This window comes from Aotus nancymaae, unplaced genomic scaffold (assembly GCF_030222135.1).
Source record: "Aotus nancymaae isolate 86718 unplaced genomic scaffold, 86718_ANA_hifiasm-v0.15.2.pri h1tg000057l, whole genome shotgun sequence".
Classification (NCBI taxonomy): domain Eukaryota; kingdom Metazoa; phylum Chordata; class Mammalia; order Primates; family Aotidae; genus Aotus; species Aotus nancymaae.
The window spans coordinates 58712937-58738719 of record NW_026988471.1 but is presented as its reverse complement, the minus strand read 5'-3'; the positions used below and the strand labels follow the sequence as shown (position 1 = coordinate 58738719).

Here is a 25783-nt window from a genome sequence, read left to right as displayed (position 1 = left end):
TTTGGAAGTTTGAATATTTTTCCTGGAGAAATGAAGTGAGAATACAACCTCACACAATTTATCCACACATAGGACGTTATCTGAGTGCAGAGAATGGACTCTGGTAAGGAGGGTGCAGAATTGGCTAGTGTTTTCTTTTTAGAAAGGGAGAGATTTCTTGTTTTTCTTTTCCCTTTGCATTCCCCATCTTCCCCTTTCAAAGTAGAGAGTGAACACTGGACTGGCAGTCAGGAGGTCTGTGTTCTGGTCCTATCCCTCGAAGGCAACGTGTTCTTGGACAAATTCCTTCCCCTCTTCTGACATCAGTTTACTTATTTGCAAAATGAAGGGAGGGACAACACAGATAGCTGATGTCTAGGACCTGTGGTCCTCAATTTCAGTGGCTCCATGATTCCATAAACCAGAGTGGTAAATCTTTCCCTTTCAACCCCTCATTCACCCTTCTGTGTCGGATAGCAATGCTTCTCTCTCGAATGTGTAAGGAACTGAAAAGAAAGCAGGTTGTTTTTTTTCAGTGCTGTATACCAGACGACCTTGATGTGATAGACTACAGGATCTGGTGACACTGCACACTCAGTACTATTCAACACTTTGCCTGAAAGGGAGGAAGGAATGGATTTATTGACTTGTGACTTTGACTCGGGCCTGTGTATCAGGTCTGTTATTATGTGGAATGATTAGGCTGCAGTGGCAGGGACAAGTTAAACTAGAACAACAAAGGACCTCCTTAACCTTTACCTGGACACAAGGCCATTCATAATGACTTGCATGGTTTGGAAAGCCAAGTCTGTCCCGGAGCACTCAATACTTTTGCGACCCCAGCAAATGAGCAGGAAAGGGGAAGATGGATGGGCGAGGGAGATGAAATGTAATCCAGTTCTGCATAGTCCTGTTTAGAATTCTGAGTTCAGGTCTGTGTCAAAAAACAGCCATGGCTTAGAGATCATCATCATTTTCTTTGGCTTGAAAAGGGAATTTGAAACCAGATACAATGGTTTCTTGCTGAGAAAACTTCCAACTATTTGTTATCCACTAGAGCAAATTATGCTGTTTCTGAAAGATATTTTCCCTGTTGAAGGAGCCATGTGCCTTCTATTAATGTGAAAGGAACTGGATATGTGGACCTTTCAAACATACACACACACACGCACACACACACACTCACTCACACACTATGAAACACAAGGTCTCCTTGAAAAGCTGAAAAAGCTGTAGCCATCTCAAGCTTCTCTCACTTCTGAAGGGTCCTTTAGCCTTTATCCCAGCTCCCTGGTTCAATCTGATGAGTCATGTTTTTGGCAGAATAGGTACAGCAGCAATCATTTCAAAATCCTGGGCAGGATGGATTTTTTTTCAGATATCTTTCCCTAAAAATTGTAAGTTTTAATGCATCTGGTTATGACACAAGAATCAGAGACTCAGAGTATTGCAGCTTGAGGAGACCTTATTCATCACCTAACCTAAAGGCAAGCCAGACTTTTCTTTAAGCCAGGTAGTAAATATTTTAGATTTCTCCTGCCAATCATTCTCTGTCACAACTGCGAATGCAGCCATAGACAATACATAACCAACGGGCGTGTCTGTATTCCAATAAAACAAGTGGCAGGTCAGAGTTGACCCATAGGCTATCCGTAGTTTGCTTCATAGAGGTTACACTCCTGACTCCTGCCTACATACAAGTTAGACTCCTAGCTCAAGGTTAGACTCCTGATCTAACCTTGATCAAGTGATAGAGACTAAAGCCAGAGAAGTCAAGTGACTCATCTGAGCCAACTCGGCCAGTTGGCAGCAAAGCTAGGTCTGGAGATACGTAGAGGGGAATCAGACACCTAATTCTGGGATCCCTCATCTGGAGATGCTAGTCCACTTGAAACCCTTAATATTTCAATGCAATTTACTGTGAAATTTAATTTATAACCTATAATATGAAAACCATGCTTGATTAGGAGAGGCTGTAGCTAGAGTGGGAATGAACTAAATCCTTTTCAGCACTGGGGTTCAGATTTAGGCGATGCTGCCTGGGAGACTTGGGATGGGCTTGTTCTGACAAATGCCAGATTGCAGAAAAGGACAGCGGAGCTTTGTGAGAAACTCCGCCATCTCAGGCAGGCACTCATGCATACAAGCACACACATACACACATGCGCAGGGAAGAAGTCTAGGGGGAGTGGCCCAACATAGCCTAGTCTCTTTATTTGGCAAAGGACAGTAATTTGGGGGCAATAAAAAGCTCTACTAAAGCTGCACTGCCCTGGTCACCTGGGGGCACTCATGATCCCAAGCCATAGGAAAACTGAAAAAAATTAAACTATACCCAGTCCTCACTTAACATCATTGATAGATTATTGGAAACTGCGAAATGACATATAAGGAAACCATTTTGTTTTTCTCATTGGCATTATAGTAAAACAATGTTGAAGGAAAAAACATTATTTGAGGACCTGCTGTACATCGTTTTGCTTTAAGCTGAAGTTTCTGAGACTCTCTTGACAATGTTAAGTGAGGACATACTGCACTGGAAGCATGAGTCCTCCCCTCTCTGCAGGGAGATTTTATGACCCCACAAAACAGCACAGCAAAAAAGAACCTGTATTTCTTTTCATAATGGAGACTCTGATATCTGGAAATCTGAAGTGAGGTAGTAATGAAGCACCAGCTGGAATCAGCTAAGAAAGTGGGTGTCAAGGGTGATAGAGGTGATAGGTGGGTCAGTGCCACCACCTAGGTGTCAGGTTGGCCACTGTGCAGACATTTGCAGAAGCATGAAACACAGAAGATCCAAAGACAGATTATGATAGCACACAGGGGCAGTGGCAGAGAGAGAAGACAGCACAAAGTGTTGGGGAGATCTATAGTGGGTTGGCATCAGCGTGTTAGAGGCTCAAGCCAAGCATCAGTGACATGGTGAGTCAGCATCTTTGACATAGGTGTGGGTGACCCTAGAGAAACAGAGCTCTCCTGAGAGGGGGAGTGAGACTAATACCTGTTTGTAACAGCAGTTATAGTTTCTGGGCATCTACTCTATGTCAAATGCCATGCTATCTGCCTTTTAGGTGTTATTTAATCCATACAACAGCGCTGCAAAGTAGTACTGTTATTATCTTCTGAGCCCCCTCCTGCCATGCTAACATTATAGGCTAACAATCGCCTATAATGTAAGGCATTTCTTTCACATTCCCGTTACATGAGGGCTGCAGGTTGGCTGCAGCTCTGCTCCAAGCTGAAAGTCAACTATAGGTCCATTCATGGGCTTTCTCATCCTGGGACCCTGGCTAAAGGAGCCATCCTTATGAATGTAACTATGAGTCCATAGTTCCACCTATGGACTTATGGAGGAACAGTGCAAGAAAAATGTGGACCATGGACTCATGGTGGAAAAGGGCAAGGAAAACATAAGACCAGTTGAACTTTGTAATAACTTTTAAACTCACACACATTTAGACACACACACATATATTTACTGAATCATTTGAAAGTAAGTTGCAGATGTCATGACACTTCACTCTAAACACTTCTGAATGTACCTCCTAAAAATGAGAAGTTTCTTTTAAATGATCATATTACCATTACTATACCTTAGAATAATTCCTTAAGCTTCCAAGGTGTCATTTATAGCTAGTTAAATTTTGGTACCAGGATTCAATGAAGGTTTATGCATTATATTTGGTTATGATGTTTCTTTAGATTTCTGTAACTGAGAAAAGTCCAGTGGTACTCCTAGCATGGATGTCTGTGTGTGTGTGTGTGTGTATATATATAAACACACATACATACACACACACACACAAACACAGACATCCATGTATGTGTGTTTATATATATACACACACACACACACTTTTTTTTTTGAGACAGGATCTCATACTGTATCCCAGGCTGGAATGCTGTGTTGCCATCATAGCTCACCACAGCCTCCAACTTCTGGGCTCAAGTAATCCTCCCACCTGAGCATCCTGAGTGGCTGGGACTACACACACATACCATCATGCCTGGCTAATTAAAAAAGTTTTTTCTGTAGAGACAAGTTCTCACCACATTGCCCATGTTGGTCTCAAATTACTTGTTTCAGGCAATCCTCCCACCTTGGTCTCCCAAAGTGCTGGGGTTACAGGGATGAGCCACCAGGCCTGGCTCATTTTTTTCTTTCTTAATAGTAGTGATTTTTAAAAGAGAGAGAGAGAATAGGACAGCTGTGTTATAGATTGTCCCATGATCTGGGTTTGTTTGGTCATTTTCTCTGGGTGTCATTTAATTTGTGCCTCTGTCCCCTATATTTTCTGTAACTAACTGGAAGTTAGCTCAAAAGGCCTGGCAAAATTCTCATTATGTCAGATGTCAAAATTCTCTCAGATGTCAATGGCAAAAATACTTTACAGGTAGTGCTGCATGCTTGATACTGCTTCTCACAAGTAGGCACATGCATCAGGCTGTCCTACTGTCAGTGATCTTAAGTTTGATCATTTGGTCAAGGTGCTGAGTATAAGCACTCTCCATGACTGGTTATGTTTATCCCTTTGTGATTTGGGTGGTACTTTGAAATCTGGTGGATATTTGTTCTTCATAAACCTTTCACCTAATGGTTTTAGCATTCATTGGCAATCCTGGCCTGAATCTACTATTTCACTGAATGTGCACAATATCACTCACTAATGATGATAAACTACAATTCTCCTAAACAACCTAGGTGAGTACACCATTTTTTTCCTCTTTACTAATCATGTTTCAGAGGGAGAAGTTGGCCATGTCACCTCCAACACTGGCAAACACAATTTATTTTTTGTTTGCTTCATCTTTTTGTTTGTATCACTATGAACTCACAGATTTTAATTTACTCACCATGTTTTAATATATTATAGTAGTTTTTTTGATGTACATACAATCCCAAACTTGGCCAGTGGAAGTCCCTTTGAGTGGATACTTGTGTTCTTTTCACTCGGTTTATATTTAGTCTTAGAGTGCTTCTTTTCTTTTTGATACAGTAAGATGTTCCAGGCTCACCTTGTATTTTCCCTGCCTTCAACCTGGAAATAGTATTTTCTCTAAGGAAATCTGGTTCTATTTGTAAGGAGTGGGTTTCCTAAGTAGATCTAGGCTCTAGGGATGTTCATCCTTTGAGGCATCATTGCTTTTCAGGCCTGTCCATGGATCTAGCTAGCTAGCTAGCTGTATCATTCAGATGTAACCTTACAAGTTTTTAATTAATTTATTTGATTTCATTTATGTCATTCTTTTATTCTTATATTAAAAATATTGGTTCCTAATAACATTAACATACTTATTTGCTAAATCCTACAATCTAGCTAATATAGCTTCCAAATTAGTCTCAATTGTCATTTGATGGTCACATGGGCATATCCAAATCCTCATTACTCCATAAAGTTCTTCCAAAGTGAAGTGTTCCTGGTCTATAAAATAATATGAATTATATCTAGCAAATAGGGTTGATGGCAAGAGTTAAGTCAGTGCCTACAAAGTGCCCATGATAATGCCTAGCATATTATAAAATGTGAAATAAGTATCTGCTATTTTTATTAATATTAAAAATAATCTAATATGCAAAATGACTAGATGTCCTCAAGCTTATGCATTTTACACTGTTGGAGTGGAAGAGAACTACCCCAATTTGACATGATTTATTATACAAAACACAAAGTACAACAGACAAAGAAGGCATCTGTCCTCTTATTCAGAGTAGTATGTTTCTTCCTGGAAAATCTCCTAATTTTTTCCAAGAGGGAGCAACAGATTAACATCAATGAATTCCACGAGGGAAGGGAAGTTTTGAGAAATAGAAGTGGGTGGTACCCTTGAGATGTGAAAACTAATAGGTGAGGGTGAGAGGGAGTCAATAAACAGATAAGCCAACTAAAATGTGCAACAGTGTGAGGTTATTTAGCGTGAGGAAAAAACAGCTTCACATTATTTCATAGCCACCCCTACTACTGAGATTGAGTTTTCCAAAGAAAGTTAGGGATAACCATAGCAAAGGCTGATATCTGAGAACAGTAGGAATTAATTAGAAACAAATGACTCTCGACTTTTGATTCCACATATGAAAGGTTTTATTTCTGGGTGTCACTTGATGATTTCTATTTTGTAACTGTGGGAATATGGCTGGACCAAGAGGGGTTTCTGTAGCCAGTCTTAAGAGTATGGGAGTGCCTGAGCACATTTGTCAAACAGATTGGAATCTGTCCCAGGCACTAGAGGATAGTGGCTAAGAGAAATAGCTTCAGAGTCAGACTTCCTGGGGTGAATCTCACTTTTTCCACTATTAGCCATGTGACCATGGACTAATTACTTATCTGTGCCTCAGTTTCCTCATCTGTAAACAGGGATAATAATATTTTCCTCATGACATTATTGTGAAGTTGAAAATATTTAAACTATGCACAGTACATAAATTCAGTAAGCAGTAGTTCAATGAATAGTGTCGTTACCGATTCCTCCATTACTATGTAAGTAAGAGGTAACTCATTTTTGTGCCCAACCTTGAAAGAACAACATTATCTACCAGGGGTAAGGCTCTGTCAGTATCCAGGAATGAGCATCTTTCCTCCTGTTACAGCCCAAGATGGTAGGGGGAAGATGTAGAGCAACTCAAGCTGGGGAGATGCGGTCAGTTGAAGTCGAGGTGGGAGAGGAGAGGTGGTAATGAGGGATGCTCACAGAACCCAAGCAAGAGGCGTGCGGACATCGTGGTGTGTGCAGCCAGGTGAATCACTGAAGAGCATCACAAGGACACCTGGTCCAGTGGGTTGAGATTGAGACCGATGGGTTCATTGTTGAGGTTGAAGGCAAGGAACTGAGCAGAAACAGGTTGAAAAAGAGTCAGGCAAGCCAAGATGTGGTGGTGAACACAGATCACAACCACAAGGTAGACTGTGGTTTGGCCAGCTGTCTTTCCAGGAAATCGAACCAGAAACCTAGAGGTCATTTTGACAACCTGTCACCCCATATATTCAATCCTTGCTCTTACCTCTCAAAGCATTTAGTTTTTTCTTCATTTCCACCTTCAGCTTCATCCTTCACCAACCCAAATCATCTTTTGCTTGGGCTGGAAAAGAGACCCCATACCAATCTCTCTGCTTTTATACTGCTTCCTTCCTTTCTTTTTATCATCCTGCAGCCAGAGAGACTTTTTAAAAAACCAATATGATCATGTGTCAGCTCAAAAAACTTTTTACGGTTCTTAGGACAAAACTGAAATTCCTTATTGAGTGTGGCCAAACTCTACATGTCCTACTGCCATGTCTTCTGCCAGGGTCTCTGTGCTGTGCTGCGGCATCACTGGCCTGCCTTCAGTCCCTAGTCCCCACCACAATGCACCCAGCTCTTGTGACTTCCATTGCCTCTGCCTGGGGCATTCTTCCCCCTCCTTTGATCTACCTGACAGTCAAGCATCTCCTGAGCAGGTCCCAATCACAAGTCAAGGATCTCCTGAGCAGGTCAATCCTCCCTTTCTGTTTTAGGCCCTTGTAGAGCACCATCAATTTCTCCGTTGTAGCACTTACAAAGTTGAAATTCCTTATTTACTTGCAATTAATGGGTTAATAAGCTCTATGAAAGCAAGAATCATGTTTTCATTTGCCCAGCATTACATCTCTAGAGTATAATATGCTGTTCACAATATACTAGGCACCCAATAAGTATTCATTGACTGACTGAATGCATACATGCATGAATGAATGGGCACATTAATGAACAGGAGAGACTAAAGCAGAGTCAGGGTGTGGGATTGTATAACAGTACTGGCTCATCAGGAGGCATCAACAGCTGAGTCCTCTTATCTGAACATGGCTCAGATTTTCCCTAAACAGACCCATCCCTTGGGCTGACCCCTCAAGTCAGGACAGGTCTTCATTCTTCTACAAGGTTCAGGAGTGTAGAGGCTGCATTCTGGTTGGTTCATCTCTGCAACCTCAGTGCAGTGCGTTGCATTTAGTGGGCACTGAGAGTTTTTCCCTGAGTGAATGAGTCACTGAAGTGCTGCCTGGGGAGAAGCAATTTCCCACATTCTCATCTTCTCTACCATTTTACTGTTATGCAGTTGGGCTGGGATGTCCGGTATCCATTGAGGTTGGTATAGGACCTCTCCTTGGGAGGGGAACTTAAACACTGTATTTTGATGTTTTAGGCCATTCATGATCACAGGTTTAGCCTCTCCATCCCACCCCTGCCATGTTATGACACGCCAAAACCAAGCTCTCTTGAAATTGGACCAGGGTTGTTGTCATTCCCCTAAGATGCTAAACTTGGTAAGGAATTATCCCCTCTAAGGCCTGGGTGTACCTCTGTTTCCTCAGTGACTCTGAGGAAGTGGCATTTCTGGAAAGGATAGAGCCAGATCCCGGTTTCCTGGCAACCAGTACTGGAGGGAGAGTGTAAGCTGAACCTTATACTTTCTCCCCACACTTTACAAACATCTCATTCTTTATTTCTCTCCAACAACACGTGATGACCCTTTGGCAAGTCCTTAGTGCTAAATTTCCTTTTTATGGAAGCAGCAGTAAAAACTTGAGGGCCTTTGATAGGCAGTGCTGGGCTGTTGTGTGGATGTAAATCACCTGGGCATTGTCTGGATCCGGTCGACAGAATTCTAGGTTCAGTGAAACTTCTCTTTCCCAAATAAATCAAATTCTGACCTATGAAGGTCTAGGCTAGCAAACACTTCCAAAGCCGCTGAATTTGGGCTGAGGTTGAAACTTGTCCTGTTTGGGTGGTGGGCACAGATTTTGTGGTGAGCATGAAGAAAAAATGTACTAAGGTAGAGTTTTGTACATTTCCCATGTGCCTGAGGATTTTGGAACTTTTTACCCTTGGTTCTTTAAATGAAACAAAAGGGAAAGCATGCATAAAGGAAGCCGAGGAGGTCTTGGAATGATCATGGAGAATTTCACCCAAGTTTTGTGTGGGAGAAGTGTGTGGGGGGAGAGAGAGAGAGAGAGCGAGAGAGAGAGTGTGTGTCTGTGTGTGTGTGTGTGTGTGTGTGTGTGTGTAACACTAAACTCTGTAACTCTGTGACTTCTTGTTGAAATTTCTCCATAGCCAGAAAAAGAAAAAGAAATTACTATAGCTAGACCTTTATAAGGCATTTGTATGTGGAATGGTTTTGAGAAGATCTGCCTTTAGAAGGACTCAGAATTTTAGCATTGCTCCCAAAGTGTCGGTTATCTCGTTGTGATTGAAGGTACCTTGAGAGTCAGAGGGACCAGTGTATTTGCTTTTGGACTTTGTATATCATTTCAAATGGTATGTTATTTCTACTTATAACCCACATTCCCAAGAGTCTGTTAACTACAGAGGTCCTAAACAGAAACTTTAAAGGGGCACAGGGCATCCAGAATGGGTAATTTAGGAAAACATCCACCCTACCTCTTACCTACGGGAGAATCATCACAAATGGAAATGAGCATTCAGCCTCCCTGAAGCCAGGTATCAGTCAGGTGGAGGGCTGCCTGCTCGAGGTAGAACTGACACTCACAAATGGCCCAGTTATCACAGAATAGCATATTGCCATTAACAACTGATTATACACATTATTGGGTGGCTCATAGCTAATGGGACCTGTCACAAGATCTCAGAAGACTGGGCTTATGATCTGCTGATAAATAGATACGTGGTACACGTGGGTCAGTCATTTCCTTGTTAAGGAGAAAGGGGGAAATGAAGTGACAGCCTCAGCAGATCCACATAAACTGTGCTACATGCCTGGCTGGAGTCTGGCATCAGGACATGAGCCTGGGGGTGGCCTGAGGTGCAGCAGGACCTGTCCCCATTCTGGTCCTGCAAATAAAAAGGGTGGATATGGATGAGGCTATGCCAGGGAGATTTTTTTTTAAGTGCATTGGAACTTCTGCATTCCAAAGGAAGCTGTTCTCCTAGCACTTCCCTTGGGAGGCTGGGAACTCTTTCTAGAGGTGCTGTCTTTGTTCTTGTAATTCCTTTGTGGGATTTCCTGAGGGAGTGGTGTATTATTTTTGAGTGTCCTCAGTTGTGTCAAATCTTTGAAAAAGTAATTTGGAAATGTGAACTAAATAAGGATAGGAGTGTTACTGTTGACTAGTACTGTGTAATTTAAACCGTGGTTGATGTCTACTGCCCATCCTGATCCAATTATCCAAGGTTATAGCAAAGTAGGTCTGAGGTGTGCCACAAATGCAGGTGTGTGACATTATTTTATTTAAATCAATTAAGCCTGATTTATCTCAGGTTGATGAGAAATACTACCTCATCACTCTTTTTGGTAGGGGGTGGGGGTAATGCGAGTTCCGGAGGCCCTCTGATATCAGTCCACTCTGGGCACTGCTCACCCTAATCTGCATTGGTTCCTTGAACTCGTGGATGTAGTGCTTCAGCACCATCCTTTTGCCAAGGTGGGGAGCCTTCCTGTCTAGGCTCAGCCTCTTAAATTTCATTATGCCAACCCGCAGCCAGAGGCCTATGGCCTCTGCATGGCATTGCAATAGAGCCCTGGAATCTCACTTCTCTCTAAACCTACAGGCCACCATCTCAGTCTCGGGGCATCTCCAAATTCAAAGGCATTCTTTTTTTTTTTCCCTGTGCTTCAAGGAGTGCAAACTTTTAGAAGAAAAGTCCTGGTAGGGACTTCTGTGCAGGCAACTTCTACTTTCAACCATTAAAATCCTCCACTGAAGTAAGGAAGGCAAAGGACTTGGCTACTCGCTGGGAACCAAGGAGAGGGAAATACAGTTAGAACAAAACATATAATAACATCGCAGCACATTATGCGGCTGTGATAGTGATGGTGATGACATGATGATGATAAGAATGATGATTTCTACTGGCTTATTGCTTTCCAGTTTCGAACTAGTACCTGGTGTGGTGATTCCCACTGTAAGTCAGGAAGATAGGATAGTAAGCCAAAAGGAAAGGGAAACTCAGAGAAGTTTCTTGAGTTGGCCAAGGTCACACAGCAAGTAAGTAACCACAAGGCCTCATTTGTAGATCCAGCATTATTTTCTTTGAAGGAGGTCACATATTGCTCTTCCCCGTTTGGTAAATGCCAGAGTCTTCCAGGGGAAAGTGACTTCAAGTCACTCAGAGACAATCTGATCCAGGACACCCAGGGATGTTAGCAGAGAGGACCCTGAGACTGGCTATGGCCCTGCAAAGTCTTTCCGCTCTCTGGGCAGGAGGGGTAGCTCGTAGGTCGGATGGAATCTGACTCCTTGCCGTAGGAGATGGGTCCTCCTAGACAAGAAAGAACGTTTATTTTGGTGATATTTTTTCCTCTGTGTCAATCTTCCTAAATTTCTACTATTTTTTTCCCTTGTACCAGGACTAGCTGTTTACCTAATTATTCTGCCAGTGAAAGTGGTTAAGGGTTGGACAGAGGAAGCAGAAAAAGATTGCACTAGAATGAAAGAGAAATGTTCTATTTTTCCAGGGAGACACAGATTTATTTCAGTTTTAGTAGCTCTTATTCAAATTCATCAGAAGTAATTAATGAAAGCTAGAAGAAGGCACGCACACAGACACACACACACACACACACACACACACACTCTCCTTCCTAGGATTTTTCATTCTTACTTGAGTTATGTTGAGCTGTTTGGTCTATTGGTTCAGTACCCTAAGCCTAGTGCAGTATTGTCATCCCTTGCTTTACAACACAGTCATTATATCCCTAAACCACATTGTGATACACAGTGCCTTCTGTTTACGACTCCCGAAACTCCCACTCCATATATCACCTGCCATAAAACCCATCAAACTGCTGCTACTAAAATGGTGCACAGTGGTCTAAGCAGGAGCCAGGCAAATTGTGTGCTACCCTACTGTGGTTAATGAGAGTGAAAATGTGGTTAGGATTTTATTCAGGCGATGTTCATTTGCAGGGCCATTGTAGTGAGATGGCAAAGAAAGATTCTTTTGTTGAGTTGAGTGACAATATATTTTCTATTGTATGGAGTGGCTCAGTGCAGAGTTTGCCAAGTTATTTGTCAATTGTAAATAAGTCAAACTGTGACCTTGAACGACTAGATTTTGATTACTTAGGGGTCTTGAAAACTAATTAATATGCTGAGGTTGTTATATTGAGTATCGGAAACCTGTTGCCAGATTGTAAAGTACAGTAGTGCAATTTGACACTAACAAAGACAGAGTTAAAATAAAATGCCACTTTTCTGTATAATAGGTACAATTTTCTGTATCTTCAGCCTGGGGATTTTTTTTTTTTAAAGGAGATGGAGGAAAAGAAAAAGGGCATTGTACCTTTTGAATTCTTTGCATTCTCCTGAAAATTCATAGCAATATCTGTAACCATCAATGAGTCACTGAAAGATTTGTGAGGATCTTCATTCAAAAATAATAAGAGCAATTAAACATGGCTTTGCTCTTTAAATAAGATTAATTCTAAGAAATTCTCACCCCTCCCCATACCCTCTCCTCATTTCCAACTCAAGAGCCAAGACATTTTTAACCCAGAGACAGGATTTCTTAAAATAATGCAATAAATACAGGTATCTTACTCAAGGAAAAATAACATAAACTTCTCTCTTGTTAATCCATGACCTACCTATTGTCCCACAGCTCTTTCCTTCCCCTCGAAATAACTGAATGTATGGCGTGGAAGACATTTACTGCTAATGATATTAGAAATGTTTTTTTCCACTGGCCTTGGTCCACTAGTGAAAACTTTAAAGAAAAATGAACATGGTGTACGTACAGCATGTCTGATCTCATTAACTCATTAATTCATCACTGAGAGATAAGCATCCCCAGAGCCCACCCTAGGCAATGTCATGGAAGCAGAGCTTGTCCCTGGCATGCTGTTACCTCTCTATATTGATCTTCTCTACAGCTTCCCCCAAGACGGTTGGGGTCCTGGAGCTGCCCTTCCAGTAGCATTATTGTTGCCAAAGCTAGCTTGGGCACCCCACAGAACCCTGGGTTCTCTGCTTGTATGTTATTTATTTGGTACACACAGAAATGCTAAGAGGTAGTTTCTAGAGTATTTCCCACTTTGCAGATTAAAAGAAAAGAGAGAATCTTATAGAGATTAAGTAATTTTCTCAAAGTCAGTTAGGTAGGAAGAGGCAGGACCTATTGTTCCTTCTGCCCTTTGTTCTAGACCTCTCTCTTCTTCCTGATCACCTTCTCTGGGGGTTCTCTCTACCTCAACATCTTTCCCAAAGTAATGCTCTTCCTGAGAATTTCATGCTATGGCCACATCAGAGAAATCACTGGGAAGGAGGCACTACAGCCACTTCATAAGTATTGCATGCTGGCCCTGTCTGCAATGAACAGATTCCTTAGAGGAGGACCATCCTCCCTCTATGTTCATATCTCAGCAGCCCTAATGATGGAAGGAAGTAGAGCCAGTATTATCAGAAAGGACTAAATAGAGACTGAAAGAAATGTCCCATCCACAAAGCTTTTGTGGATGATACTGGTACATTCTATGTATTTTCAGGAGGCTTTATTCATCAACCCTAGTACTGCACCATCGTAAGGCTGAGGCAAACAAATCATTCAGATAAACACAAAAGGGGAAGTATAATTCTCTATGGAATGACCACAGGCGGTGGGGCAGAGTTTTTAGATTGGACCCCTCTGTGATCTGCTTGATTTCTTTAGGGAAAGTCTGATTTCAATTGAGTCATATTGCTTTAAAAAAATTCCAGCTCCGAACAGTGCCACATAAAGGAAATTAAACTATAAAAAGTGCATTAAGGTAAGGATAGGGATCTCAGTTACTGGCCCAGAAACAAATCAAAATCAAAGTTGAGAACAGAACCCGTAAGTTGCTCTTGTTGGAGATTACAGATGCCACCAGTATTTACAATTGCTTGATATAAAACAGTCTACCTTGCAATGGATGCTGACATCATTAGCACAGCACTTATGACTTGGGGATCTCCAAGTACTTTATAGTACTTTTTAAACATTCCTTGCTTTTCTAGTTTTTGTGGAAAATCAGAAAAATAGTATCATGATCCATGCCACATGGATAGGAACACTCCAATTGGAAAGGGATTCTAACCATGAAAGCTTAGTGATGATTTGGATGTTAGCAAGGGGTATTATTGGCTCTAGAAAGGCTTGGATATATTCTCTCCTTGACTCAGCTGTCCCACACATTGTAATTTATATTTCTGGCATTAGAGATCTGCATTAAGATAGGCAGTTGGGTAAAGATGACTATTAATATTCTAGCCTTGGTGGTGCCACTAATGAGCTATATGACCTTGGGTAAGCCACTCATCCTCTCTCTCATGCCTGCTGTCCAAGGATATTTTGAAGATCAAGGAAAAAAATAATGTGAACAAACTCAGTAAAGTACAGAGCACAAAACGATTGCATTAGTGTTGTATAGGTGAAAAAACAAACAAGAAGTCATAATTTAAAAAGTTAGGTTGAGAATGGGCCACAGTTTCGCATGCATGTAAATGTAATATCAAATTTAATACAGGTACAGTTGTACCCTTCCTAATTATTTCTTACACCTGGATGTGGCCCATGGGAAAATTCTCTCAGAGGCCATGCATTTAGGGTCTTGTATATTTTCAGGTTTCCTTATTAAGTAGAAACCAGAAGCCTTTTTATGTCTCCATGGGGACACCTCCAGAGCTTGTATCAGCAAAAAAGAAACCATAAGCTGAGGTGTTGGGGTGAGGACAGAAAGCCTGAAGGGGCTCAACCTCAGAGAAGTGGGAGCCCATTCCATCCGGCTGGTCTGGTGTGCTGCTGTGGTCTTCTCCAGGGCATGGAACGTTCGTTATGTTTAAAAGGGGCTTTGCCTTTTAAAGGAAAAAAGAGTTTAGAGGTATGTGTGCGTATGTGTGTGCATGCATGCATGTGTGCGTGTGCAGGCATGCATGTGTATGTGTGCATGCTGCCTTTATATATATGCTCTTGATCAAAAAGTTTTGAGTCACTCCATTAGAAGTGAGAAAAAGCTGAAAGGGAGAAGGGAGGATAGAATGTCTTTTCTAGCTAAAAAACAATTGTTAGCTTACAGATGTTAATTGAACATCTGAAGACAAATGTTGGGCATGGCTATGTTTTTTATTCTCAATTGCTAATTTTTTTTTCAGACTCACTACATCATTTGTAGCTAACTCACCAAGATTTTGTCTAGTTTTCAGCTGGATGCTTTGGGGTTAGGAAAAAAGCCTGAGCTATGGTTACTGACCTGGAGAAACTTATGGAATGGTCAAAGGGGAGATATTTATTTAAAAAAGAGGCAGAGTGCAAAGAGGATTTGCAATTAAGTGCTACATCAAGTGGCAAAGGCCACCACCTTTGGGGGTTCAGAGAAAGGAGAATTCCAGTTTTCTAGGTGGTTGACGTTGAAGGTTGGGGTAGGGAGGCCTCCTGGAAGTGGTGGAGATGTGTGGGCAAAATTTGGAGAGACTTACCTCTCTAAACACCTGGGCTTTGCGAGCTTGAGACCAGCAGAGGGAGTAGAAGGTAATAAACAGCTTTGGTTTGAGAAGTTGACTGTGATCTTTTGAGCTCAGGGAAAACAAGGCAGTGAACGAGAGTGTGTCATCCACGACTGTCTTATCCTCCCTCACTTATCCCTATGTCTTGCTCCTCTGCCTCATTTACAAAATTTGTTTCATGGTTAAATGCAGAAACAAACCCAAAACCAAACTAACGAAAAGAGCCCACAAGCGAGCAAATAAAACTAGACAAGGAAAACACAGTAAGATTAAATTCTTAATTATTCTTTCAAACAACTTCAGTTCTTTAGCCTCTCAATTCTTTGGATAATCAGGTAATGTGAGGAGCTCACAGAATACTATAGCTCAGAGACCTATCACTTTAATATTGTCTATGCCTTGGGAAATGGGTTATTTAACAAAATTTAGCAAATCAATGACTGTTGGAAAGGTGATTTGGAGGGAATTAATGCGATCTTTACAAGGCCTCAGTGGTGAAACATGCATTAAAAAAGGCTGAAGCCTTTATATTTATTCTGAGCAGAACTTTAAGTTTCTAGAAGCTTGGTCAAATATGGCCATGGTTCTGTTCAAATGAGGCTTCTGCTTTACTGAGCTGGGTCTGCCTGGCTTTCCAGGCCACCTCATGGGTCTCCCATTAGTTCATCGAAAAACAACACAACTCTGGCTACCTCAGGGCCTTTGCACATGCTATTTCCATTGGCAGCCCCAGTCTCCCATCTCTTCCGCAAACTTTCCTTTGTCTAGTGAATTCTAACTCAGTGATTCAGCATTCCCCTCCCAAATCAGGCCTCACTGTTTCAGAAAGTCATTCACAACCTACAGACTGCCTGCCATACAGTGTCAAGGCATTTTGCACTTTTTATTTACAGCACTCAACAAAGTTTGCAATCACATGTGCATTTTTATGATGATTCCATTCACCATTCTTTATCTTATGTGGCTGAAACCTCCAGGGGTTAGGGACTCTGTCCTTTTTAAACACCATTGTGTCCTTAGCATGAAGTATAATGCCTGGTCCCTAATAAAGCTCAATAACTAATCATTTGGTGAATTAAAAATACAGAGTTAGTGAATAATTATCAACTGCTAATAACAGACATTATAGTTTGCTAAGAGCTATGAGAGTAAAGAGAATTGAGACTTAAGAGAGGACAATAGGGCAGAAGAGCTTTGACAAAGACTGGCTTTTGAAGGAGAGGCATGGAATAAGGAGGAGAGTGTGAAGGCTAGATGTAGAACTGGCATAGTGGTGGCCGAGGGTTATGTGGACACACTTGACAGAAAATGTGGGGGGCACACCTGAGGTAGGTGGAAGCACCAGACATTGCTCGATGTATCATGATCTAAAGAATGTTGCTGATGGAGCCAGTTATTCTCCATTTGCTTCCCACCCCAACCCCAAATCCATACTACATCCTTTACACCCTCCTCTGGGTCCCAGGAGGCTGACCCTGGCTCCAGCGTGGATTTGGCTAATGGAATATGCTGGCAGGGATTAGAACTAAGGAGCAAAGAGAAGGTGGGGGGTTCTCACCTCCCCGCTTCCTTAAGCACATGCCTCTGAAGGCAGTAGCATCTCTGCATCACTCCAGCTCCTGCTTCCTAGTCCCTCTCCCTTGGTGCAGCTCTCTCTGGTGTCAGGACACTATTTCCTACCCCTGTTCCATCAGGCCTGGGGCTTCCACTAACCTGAGTCTCCATGTGCTTCTCTGCCCATTCCTCTTCCCTTGTTTGTTTCCCTGACTCTACTCACTCCTCTGTTAGCAGCCTCTTCATTAAAGTCTCTTCATTTGAATCATCTGGAGACAACTCTGTTTCCTGCTGGGATCCTGACTTGCTTTCACTTCCTTTCTCCAGGTGACAGTACGTATTCATGTGCTGCATTTGGTACAATGCTAGGCACCAGTACTACCTGCCAACAGGCAACAGGATTAAAATTGGCCATTTGTGTAGCTCCATACTAGAAACATCCTCTTTATTTCTGGGTAGCACTTTGACTCTTTGGATTTCTTGGCTCTATCCATGGAGGGAAAGGCATCTTTCCCCCCTTCTATTGCACATGCAATGACTATACTGTTAACAACCTGATCCCAAACCTAAACTCTCAGTCTAAAGAGATCTGACTTAGAAACCCCAAACTGACAAGGGCATGGAGCATAGAACCATTAGCAGGTAAGAGTGCTTATTAGACTTAAAGTCTGCAAAATTCAGGTCACCCCAATTTTTTGAACTGAATTATTGCACTGGCTGCCTTAGTTCCCTAATTTATTTTGCTGGTGTAGAGCCTGGGTCTTTACCCTTACCCCCTCACCCCTACTCTCACACACACACACACACACACACACACACACACACAAAGTACAGCAAAGTAGAACAGGAGGAGTGCAGGTGCAAGAGATTCTCTCCTGGTTCCAGTCCTATTTTGATGTTATTGGCTAGTTAGATTTTTCTCCCTAGACATATTGAACATGTACCCCTCGATCTATAAAATGTCCAATTAAGAAACCAAATGAAAGTGTTCAGAAACCAACTCAAGTTACATAGATGCATCATGGAAGGATTTAAAAAATAGAACACAATAATTTAAATATGTTTTTAAACTTATGGCATCATATTTCTCCTTACACTCCCTGAACCACCCCCCTGCCAGATACTCAGAGCAGGAAAATACTAAGAATGAGTTTTCTAAATTAGGAATTGAAAAATGACCCATTTACTGAAAATCAAATGCGGTCTCTCTCACGTTTTTCAAGTACCTGAAGGAGACAGATATACAGAGGACTCATTTTAGAATCTGCCGAGGGAAGGGTCAATGCTTGATCTGCAGAGTCCTTCTCACTAAGGAAACTTTTCCTTGGAGGATGGAAGGAGAGAACAGAAGATACAGAGCCCTGGATTGTGTCTTCACTTGGACATAATGGGATGGGGCTGGGATGTCACCCTGAACTCAGACCCGAAGGAAAGGAAACATCCTGTTGGAGATTTAAGGTAGACAGAAAACCTGATTATACTCATTCTAATTTTAGTTTCCTTCAAAAATTTAAAAAACAACACATTACACAACTTGTACTTTTCTGTAAATAGACTCATTCTCTTTGTTTTGAGGCTTTGGTTATTGTTTCTCTCACATCCTGAGTAGGAAATCTTATTCAGAGGCCATTGCTCACAGTCCCAAGACTTCAGAGGAGAGCTGAAGTGGCCACCTGCTGCACTGCCTGCGTGCATACCCTCCTGTTTGCTGATTCTATGAACAAAGATAAATATAAAGCCAGACATGGTGGCATGTGCCTGTAGTCCTAGCTACTTGGGAGGCGGAGGTGGGAGGATCCCTTGAGGCTAAGAGTTTGAGGTTGCAGTGAGCTATGATCATGCCTATGAATAGCCATTGCATTCCTGCATTCCAGCCTGGGCAACACAGTGAGATCATGTCGCTAAAAAGCAATGTATATAAAAATATCTGGATCATACCTAAGTCAAGCCTTCGATCATTTTCCTTAGTCAATTTCTCTCTCTATTTTTTTCAGGAGGTATATGGCTAAAGAAAAAAAATGAGGCTTTTTACTATTGCTCTTGGGGTAATTGCCACATGTAAGGGACTATTTATAGGGCTGATTTATAATTATAATATAAGTATGTTGATCATGGTTCACAATAGAAATTCACTTAAGTAGGAATTCCAAGCCTTACTGTGTTGGTACTCTAGGGTGGCTAGACTCCCTTCAAGGAAAATCAAGAGATATGATTTTATATTCAATTTTATTTTAAATATACAAGCCAACTAGCTGTAGTAACCTGAGAGTCAGAAGAATAGCTGCATTTATGCCACAAGCTTGTTGTGGAAATTGAGGCAGTTCCCTTAACTCTTCTTCTCTGTGAGATGAGATGTTTGGACTTGGTGCCTCTGTGTTGCCCAACTGCAGAGGACACTATCTGTACTGTAATCTACATGGTGTTCTAGGGAAGCCCCATTTCCACAGACCACAGTGAGAATGGTGTCCCCTGAAGTAGCTCACTGCTGAGGTCCAGGTTCAACCTCTAAATCAGTAAGTGCCTATTGATTGCCCATTATGTGCCCCCAAACAGTGAGATACTTGGAAGGCAAAAGTGCAAGCATTAAGAGGGAGGACACCTAACTGGCAGTGAAAATTATTCCACTTATAAGTTGATGGACTTGTTTCATAGCATGTGTTAAGAATCCTCTAAGTGCCAAACACTGTACCAGGCTCGTCCATATATCCATCTTCTAAACTCAGCTTAAACCTGAGTCCCTTCATGAAGAACCAATCCCCTCTCTCCAGAACTCACAAGCTAGTGGAGAAGATGGATACATGGACGAATAAACAGAAACTTGTGATAAGTTCCAAGGTAGTGCTATGAGCCTGAGACACGGTAAAATTTAGCCATGAGATTTTTGGATTATCTGATATTTTATACCAGTCATATTTCTCTTCTCTGTTGATGAGTCATTGAGATGTCAATGCACATTATTTATTGAGTAGGGAAAGCACTGTTAAGAATGCAAAGCTGGGTGATGTGAAGTATGTTGTCAAGGATTAGAAAAGTCAGAGAAAATTTTTAAATAACACAAATGAACTTTGTTAAGAGCTTAACAATATGCTATAGGATCCTGAGACAGGGAGAGAGAGGAGAGAGAGACGGGGTTGGTTGGGAGGGATGGGGAGCGGGGAAGAGAGAAAGAGGGAGGAGAGAGAGACGGGGGAGAGAGAGAGAGAGAGCGAGAGAGAGAGAGAGAAAGAGAGAGAGAGAACACATGTATATTTGCATATTGGGCTTGCCAGAGGTGCCATCAAGCTGACCCAAACTTGTTCTTCCAGACTAGGCCTAGTCTTCCTGGTTCATACTTTCATGGTTCCTGGTACTTTGCCTTGATGCATGTCTCCCAGTTGTAACAATACATTATTTTATTATTTGATTAACATCTATGCCACTAGATCATGAGCTCCTTGAGGGTAGACACTGTGTCCTTTTTGCTCATTGTGGTATTCCCAGGGTCTCGAATGGTGCCAGATAAATTTAGAAGGCAGTCAGAAGTACTGAACACATGAATGAATGAGTGAACATTGAAGAATAAGTAGAAATGGAAAAGAGAAAGATTCCCCCAGGTAAAGGAAACAGTTTGAATGACTGCCACGCATACATGGTCCCATGGTGATGCTTAGACCGTCTACGAACATTAGAAAAGGCAAGCTGTGTCCTATCCTCTTAACCAAGCGATTAGAGAGCTTCCTGGCAGAAATTATGACAGCTGCAGAGTACCTCTAAACTTTCCTTCATAACACAAGAAGGATTTGTTACCCTGATTTGATGTAGACTCTTCTTGAACCTAGTAGGTGCTCATCAAATATCCGAGAACGGAATTAGAGCATGGATGGATTTACCGATGTTTTCTGTCCTACAACCTTTTGGAATAACAAGCTATCATTGCCTACGCCCTACCCCCTCCTGCTTCTCACTTAAGCCATGTCTTTATGCTGTGAGAAAAATGGCGCAATATGGGGAAAAAAAAGCAGGGCATCTGGTTCACCAGATATGCATATGGCCACAGCATATGGCAGACCCAGGGCATTTGACCATCGTGCTCATTAGGATGTGCCGGAAACCGGGTGCTGCGCGCTCACTGCGTCTGTGTCGTTTTTCTCTCAGCACGCCGACCTGGTGTTAATCATCGGGGCACACGTTCCTTTCGGAGCAAATCAGTTCCTCCACTCCTTTCACCTTTGATTTTTTCTAAATTTCCCTCCTCTTTTGTGTTCACTTTCAATTGGTCGGTTGTTTTTTAAGCTCCCAGGATGGTCTTACTCTACAGGTCTCACTAAAAAACGTCAACAAACCACACTAACGACAGAAAAAAAAAAAAAAAAAAAAAATGACCACAGCAGCTCATGGGCTTCTCGAGTGGGTGGGAAGAAAATAACAAAAATACGAGGTTTGTTTTTCTTAGCAGATTAAAGAAAATTCTACATTTCTCAGAGAGTTCGAGATAATTAACTTTGCACAGAAAAAAAGAAAACCCAACCCACCCCGGATCCCCTGGTTTTCAGTCCCGGACTTCACAACTTCAAGAAGCGGAGGGCCAGGGAGAGTGCACCCCCACCCTCACCCTGGCAAACAAAACAAAACGAGCAGCAATTCAAACTATTCACAGGGATTGAATTTTCAAAAGCCAGGGAGCTGCTCATTCATTTTGTGTATTTGATAGTTTCCCCTGTAATGTGCTGGCTCCAGCGTTTCTAAGCCCATTTTATGTTTATACTCTCCTTTCTCCACAGACCTCACCTCCCACTTCTCTAAGAAAATTTAGGTTTTCAGTTCTCATTGGCAACTGTAGCACCATTCATTTAGTATATTTGCATATTCCATATTTGTCCAGGTTGCTCCTCTCCTGTTGCATTTCTGAAAAATGAGAAATGAGATCAAAACTCACATTAACCCAATGTCATCCCCTTTGCTCTCCATTCATTGCTACCCTTTGTTTATCATCTTTCAGCAAATTTTCAATCCATATGACAATACTCCCATCCAAATCAATTAGAACCAGTTTCACAAAATAGACTTCCTGATGCCCTCTGTCAATCTTTCCCTGAATTCCAGCTGTATACCATCCATGCATATTCACTTATTGCTGGATACACATTATTCCTTTCATCTGCTAGCAACAATCAAGAAACAGTAACAAATTTGTCCGGAAGGATTTATTCTCCACGTAGTTCCTTCCCTTCTTCTTTTTCTTTTTAAGTATTGCTGATGATTTGATTGAACTTAAAATAGTTACAGGTTTTTCTCATTTAATACCCACTCTATTATTTCAAGGTAAGAAGAATGCAGATATTTTTCTTCCAAATAGTTTTATAGACAAAGTGAAAGATTTTTCATTCTTGCTTCAAATTCATTGTGAAAACAGAAGGCAGTTTTCCCAGATGGAAATCTGTCATATCATTATGGAAATGTCAGATTTCCACCCGGGGCATATTGACAAAAAGCCATGGTTTTTGCCCAGGGGGTGGAATTTCACAAATTTCCCAAAGAAGAGCTGCACTGCCTGGTAGAAGACAGAGGCAATTTCTTTCCCCATTTCAGATTTGCAAGACTGAGTGCTAAGAGATTGGTTTCAGGCAAATACCCAAAGAAGAGAAAAGAGGAGTTTAGCATCCCTATTACTGGCTATGGGGACTTGGCTCTTTTTGTGAATCAGTCCTGGCTGTATTTACTTCAGTGTGATGGTTACCCAGAGCTGTGACTCTATTGGCGACATTACATAAAATGACATGATGTGTCATCTTGCCAGACAGAGGAAAGATTTCATTCTTTGGCCACCTGATTCTGCAATATTAACTTCACCCCTTTAGTTTAATAGATGTGTTCTTCTTAATTTTAGCAATTGCATTTTTCCCCCTGGGAAGGGAGCATTTTAAACCTCTGCTAGTGGAGAATTCATGAGTGCATTAGAAATATTAGCAAATTGTGTCCATGTTAATAAATGATTGGACGTTTAGAGGAAAATAAAACAATCCCCAAACATTTTCATACATTTATAGTCATCAGAATCTCATGCTTTAAATAGATGAAAGAGATTTGTGAATGGCATAAGTCATGGCAGAAATAGCCTTGGGACATGAGTTACTCTATTCTGTTGCGTAAAAGTCTTGCTGCTGTGTATAATGGCTCCACAGATTAACAAGTACAATGTAAAAGGATCTAAATATTTTTCTTAAATAAAGATTTGCTGTTCTCAACAAAAAAACCTCTTCCAAAGATTACGCTAGTATAGGCACTCTGCTCCATTAATATAAATGACTCCAATGTATTCTTTTTCCTAGCAGAAATACCTGCATTTAAAAAAAAAACAGCAATAACTTCAAACTTCAAAGGTCTCAACTTCAAAAGGTTTCTTGCATTCTGCTTGATGGGACAGCATCTTATGCACACATGCTTTTTTCCCTGCTAAATGCCTTAATAATGAGCTCGGGTTCAGATTTTGTGAATCAGAGCCAAGTAACTCTATTTTATTATATTTGCTGGGAAATGAACTAGCTCAGGGTAATTAGGAAAGCAATTTTATTAGCTTCTATTTCATAAAGATTGTTTTTTAATCAGAGTCAGAACTTACTAGAAATGACTCTGTGCTCATTGCTTGGGTCTCAGGAAATGAAGTGGGGCACCATAGGTCCTAACCCACAGTAAAGCCAATGTGATGAAGACAGAAGCTTTGCTCTTAATCTCTAACAATGCTGTAAAAATAAACCCAATCCGATGGTGTTGTAAATAAAAGGGTCACAGCTAACGATTACCTGTGTCTAGTTTATTATAGACCCGAGGCTTGATAACAGAGGGAGTTACGGCCTTCTTTTAATTGACCAAGGAGTTTTGGATTCCAGTTGTGAACAGTCCTAGTTTGGGGACTGGGATGGGTAGTAAGAAAGGGAAAACACCGGATTAGGTGAATGTGTTTTCAGGAGACAAATGGGAGAAGGAATTGGGACTGATAGTGTATTTAGATAATGTAGTACAGCTGTGAAAAAGACAAATGCTCTACAGAGGCCCACAGCATATACGGCAGGGGTGGTGGGGGCTGGGGATGTTGCTTATAGGAAAATGGAGTTCCTGTAATTATGCCTCTCCTGGCAGCCACTTATGGAGCACAGCACACTGTTTGGGACACCTCATTATAAAGAGAACATCAATACTGTAAATTAGAGAGAACCCAGAGAAGGGTGACAAAAAAGATAAAAGGATTAGAAAAGATGACCTATAAAGAAAGGTTAAAGGAACATAACATTTAAAGCTTTCAGGAAAAGGAGCTGGCGAGATGGAAGGTTATGCTAACTGTCTACAAATATTTGAGCAATAATAATTTTAAGAAAAGGAGAGGGTTGCTTGCAGTAGTTGAGAATGGTCTAATAAGAAGTAACGGCTTGAAACTAAGGAAAGGGGAAAATGTCGGTTAGGAGACATTAGGAAAAATCTCTTCCCAGTAAGGGCAATTAGGCACTGAAGTGAACGGCCTGGGGAGGTGGTGAGGCCCCATCACTACAAGCGTTGCAGGTATCGAAGGGGAGGTAGAACACGCAGGGAACTCTCCCAAGAGTCCCTCTCCCAAAAGAAAGCCCTCCCTGTCTGAAGACATCCCTGTAGAGGAGAATTGGGCGAGGAAGCCCAGGAGATCTTTCCCAGTGGTCTCAACTGTAATTTAAAACTTGTAAAGTGAGCATGTGGATAGTGGGGGTGGAGGTGGTAAATGTCTGTGAAAACAGCCCGCCATAGAAGGATAGGAAATATCTATCTGTAAAGCTGTGTTCTACTGTTGGTCATTAGTGTTGGTGTTTCTCATTTCCCTTTCCAGTCATCAAGGTGTTTACAGAAATCAGCACAAAACACCTCCAGAAGTCAGTGCTCAAGTGGGAATGGAGGGATGCCTCTGACAAGGAGGCACATCTAAAAATGAATGGTGTGAGGTTGTGCACATCAGTTTCTGTTGTGCAAGCAAAGGGAAATAGAGAAAATTGCCATGTTTTATCATGTCGGACGAGCTGGAGCAGGTGACACCGTGATCAGGTGTGCATGCATAATCACTCCCCCAAATAATCGCCATGTGGAATAATATCCCCCCAAATCTTGCAGCTTCAACTTATTCTCTGCAAGTGACTCATAAATCTTGGCCTTGAATGTGAATCAAGGTTCCAAGCTGCAGGCTCAGGGGTTTGTTGGATTTATTCAACTTTAGTCTTTATTTATAGACATAAAAGTGTATTATTGGTTGTAACATCAAAACAAAAGAAAACAGATTGTAAGCATCCATTAATGTATTCCCAAAAGGGAAATCACAAGTTTCTCTCGGGTCTTTCATTCTCTCCCTTGTAATATTAAGATGATGTCATAAACTTGTAATTACTTTGTGATGTTCTCGTGCACTTTATATCTGTTGGTTCAGAGACACAAATTCCCTCTCTGATCGGAATGCAGCAAACAATATGAGCAGGTGGAAGATAAGTCTTCTGTGGCTTGCATAAAGGAACCTGTGAAGTTTTGAATCAATACTACATAAATTCTTTCTCTGGGGTGGGGAAAGAGACATTTTAAATATCTTGAGTTTTGCATTATGTACATGAGATAAGGTATTCATTTTGTGGAACAATTTACTCTTACTACTAAAAAAGAAAAATATTTTGGCTAACAAATAAATGCAGAGGCTTAATAAAAAATATTATTGTTTGTATCAGGTAGACATTTTTTGTTTAGTAATCATATCCAGAAAAGCAAAGAACTGTAATAGAAGGGCTGTGTGTATGTATATTATTAGATGTTTGGCTTTCAAGTACCTGTGGTAT

General features: G+C 41.4%; 1 protein-coding gene across 1 annotated transcript in view; it reads right to left on the bottom strand.

The window, feature by feature from the left end:
• Positions 1–25783, bottom strand: part of LOC105734336 (calmodulin-regulated spectrin-associated protein 1-like) — a 67812-nt gene that overhangs the window by 10151 nt on the left and 31878 nt on the right. The window contains 2 exon segments of the mRNA XM_064363782.1: positions 3185–3319; positions 10314–10450. Of these exon segments, the coding sequence (XP_064219852.1) occupies positions 3185–3319; positions 10314–10450 (272 nt within the window).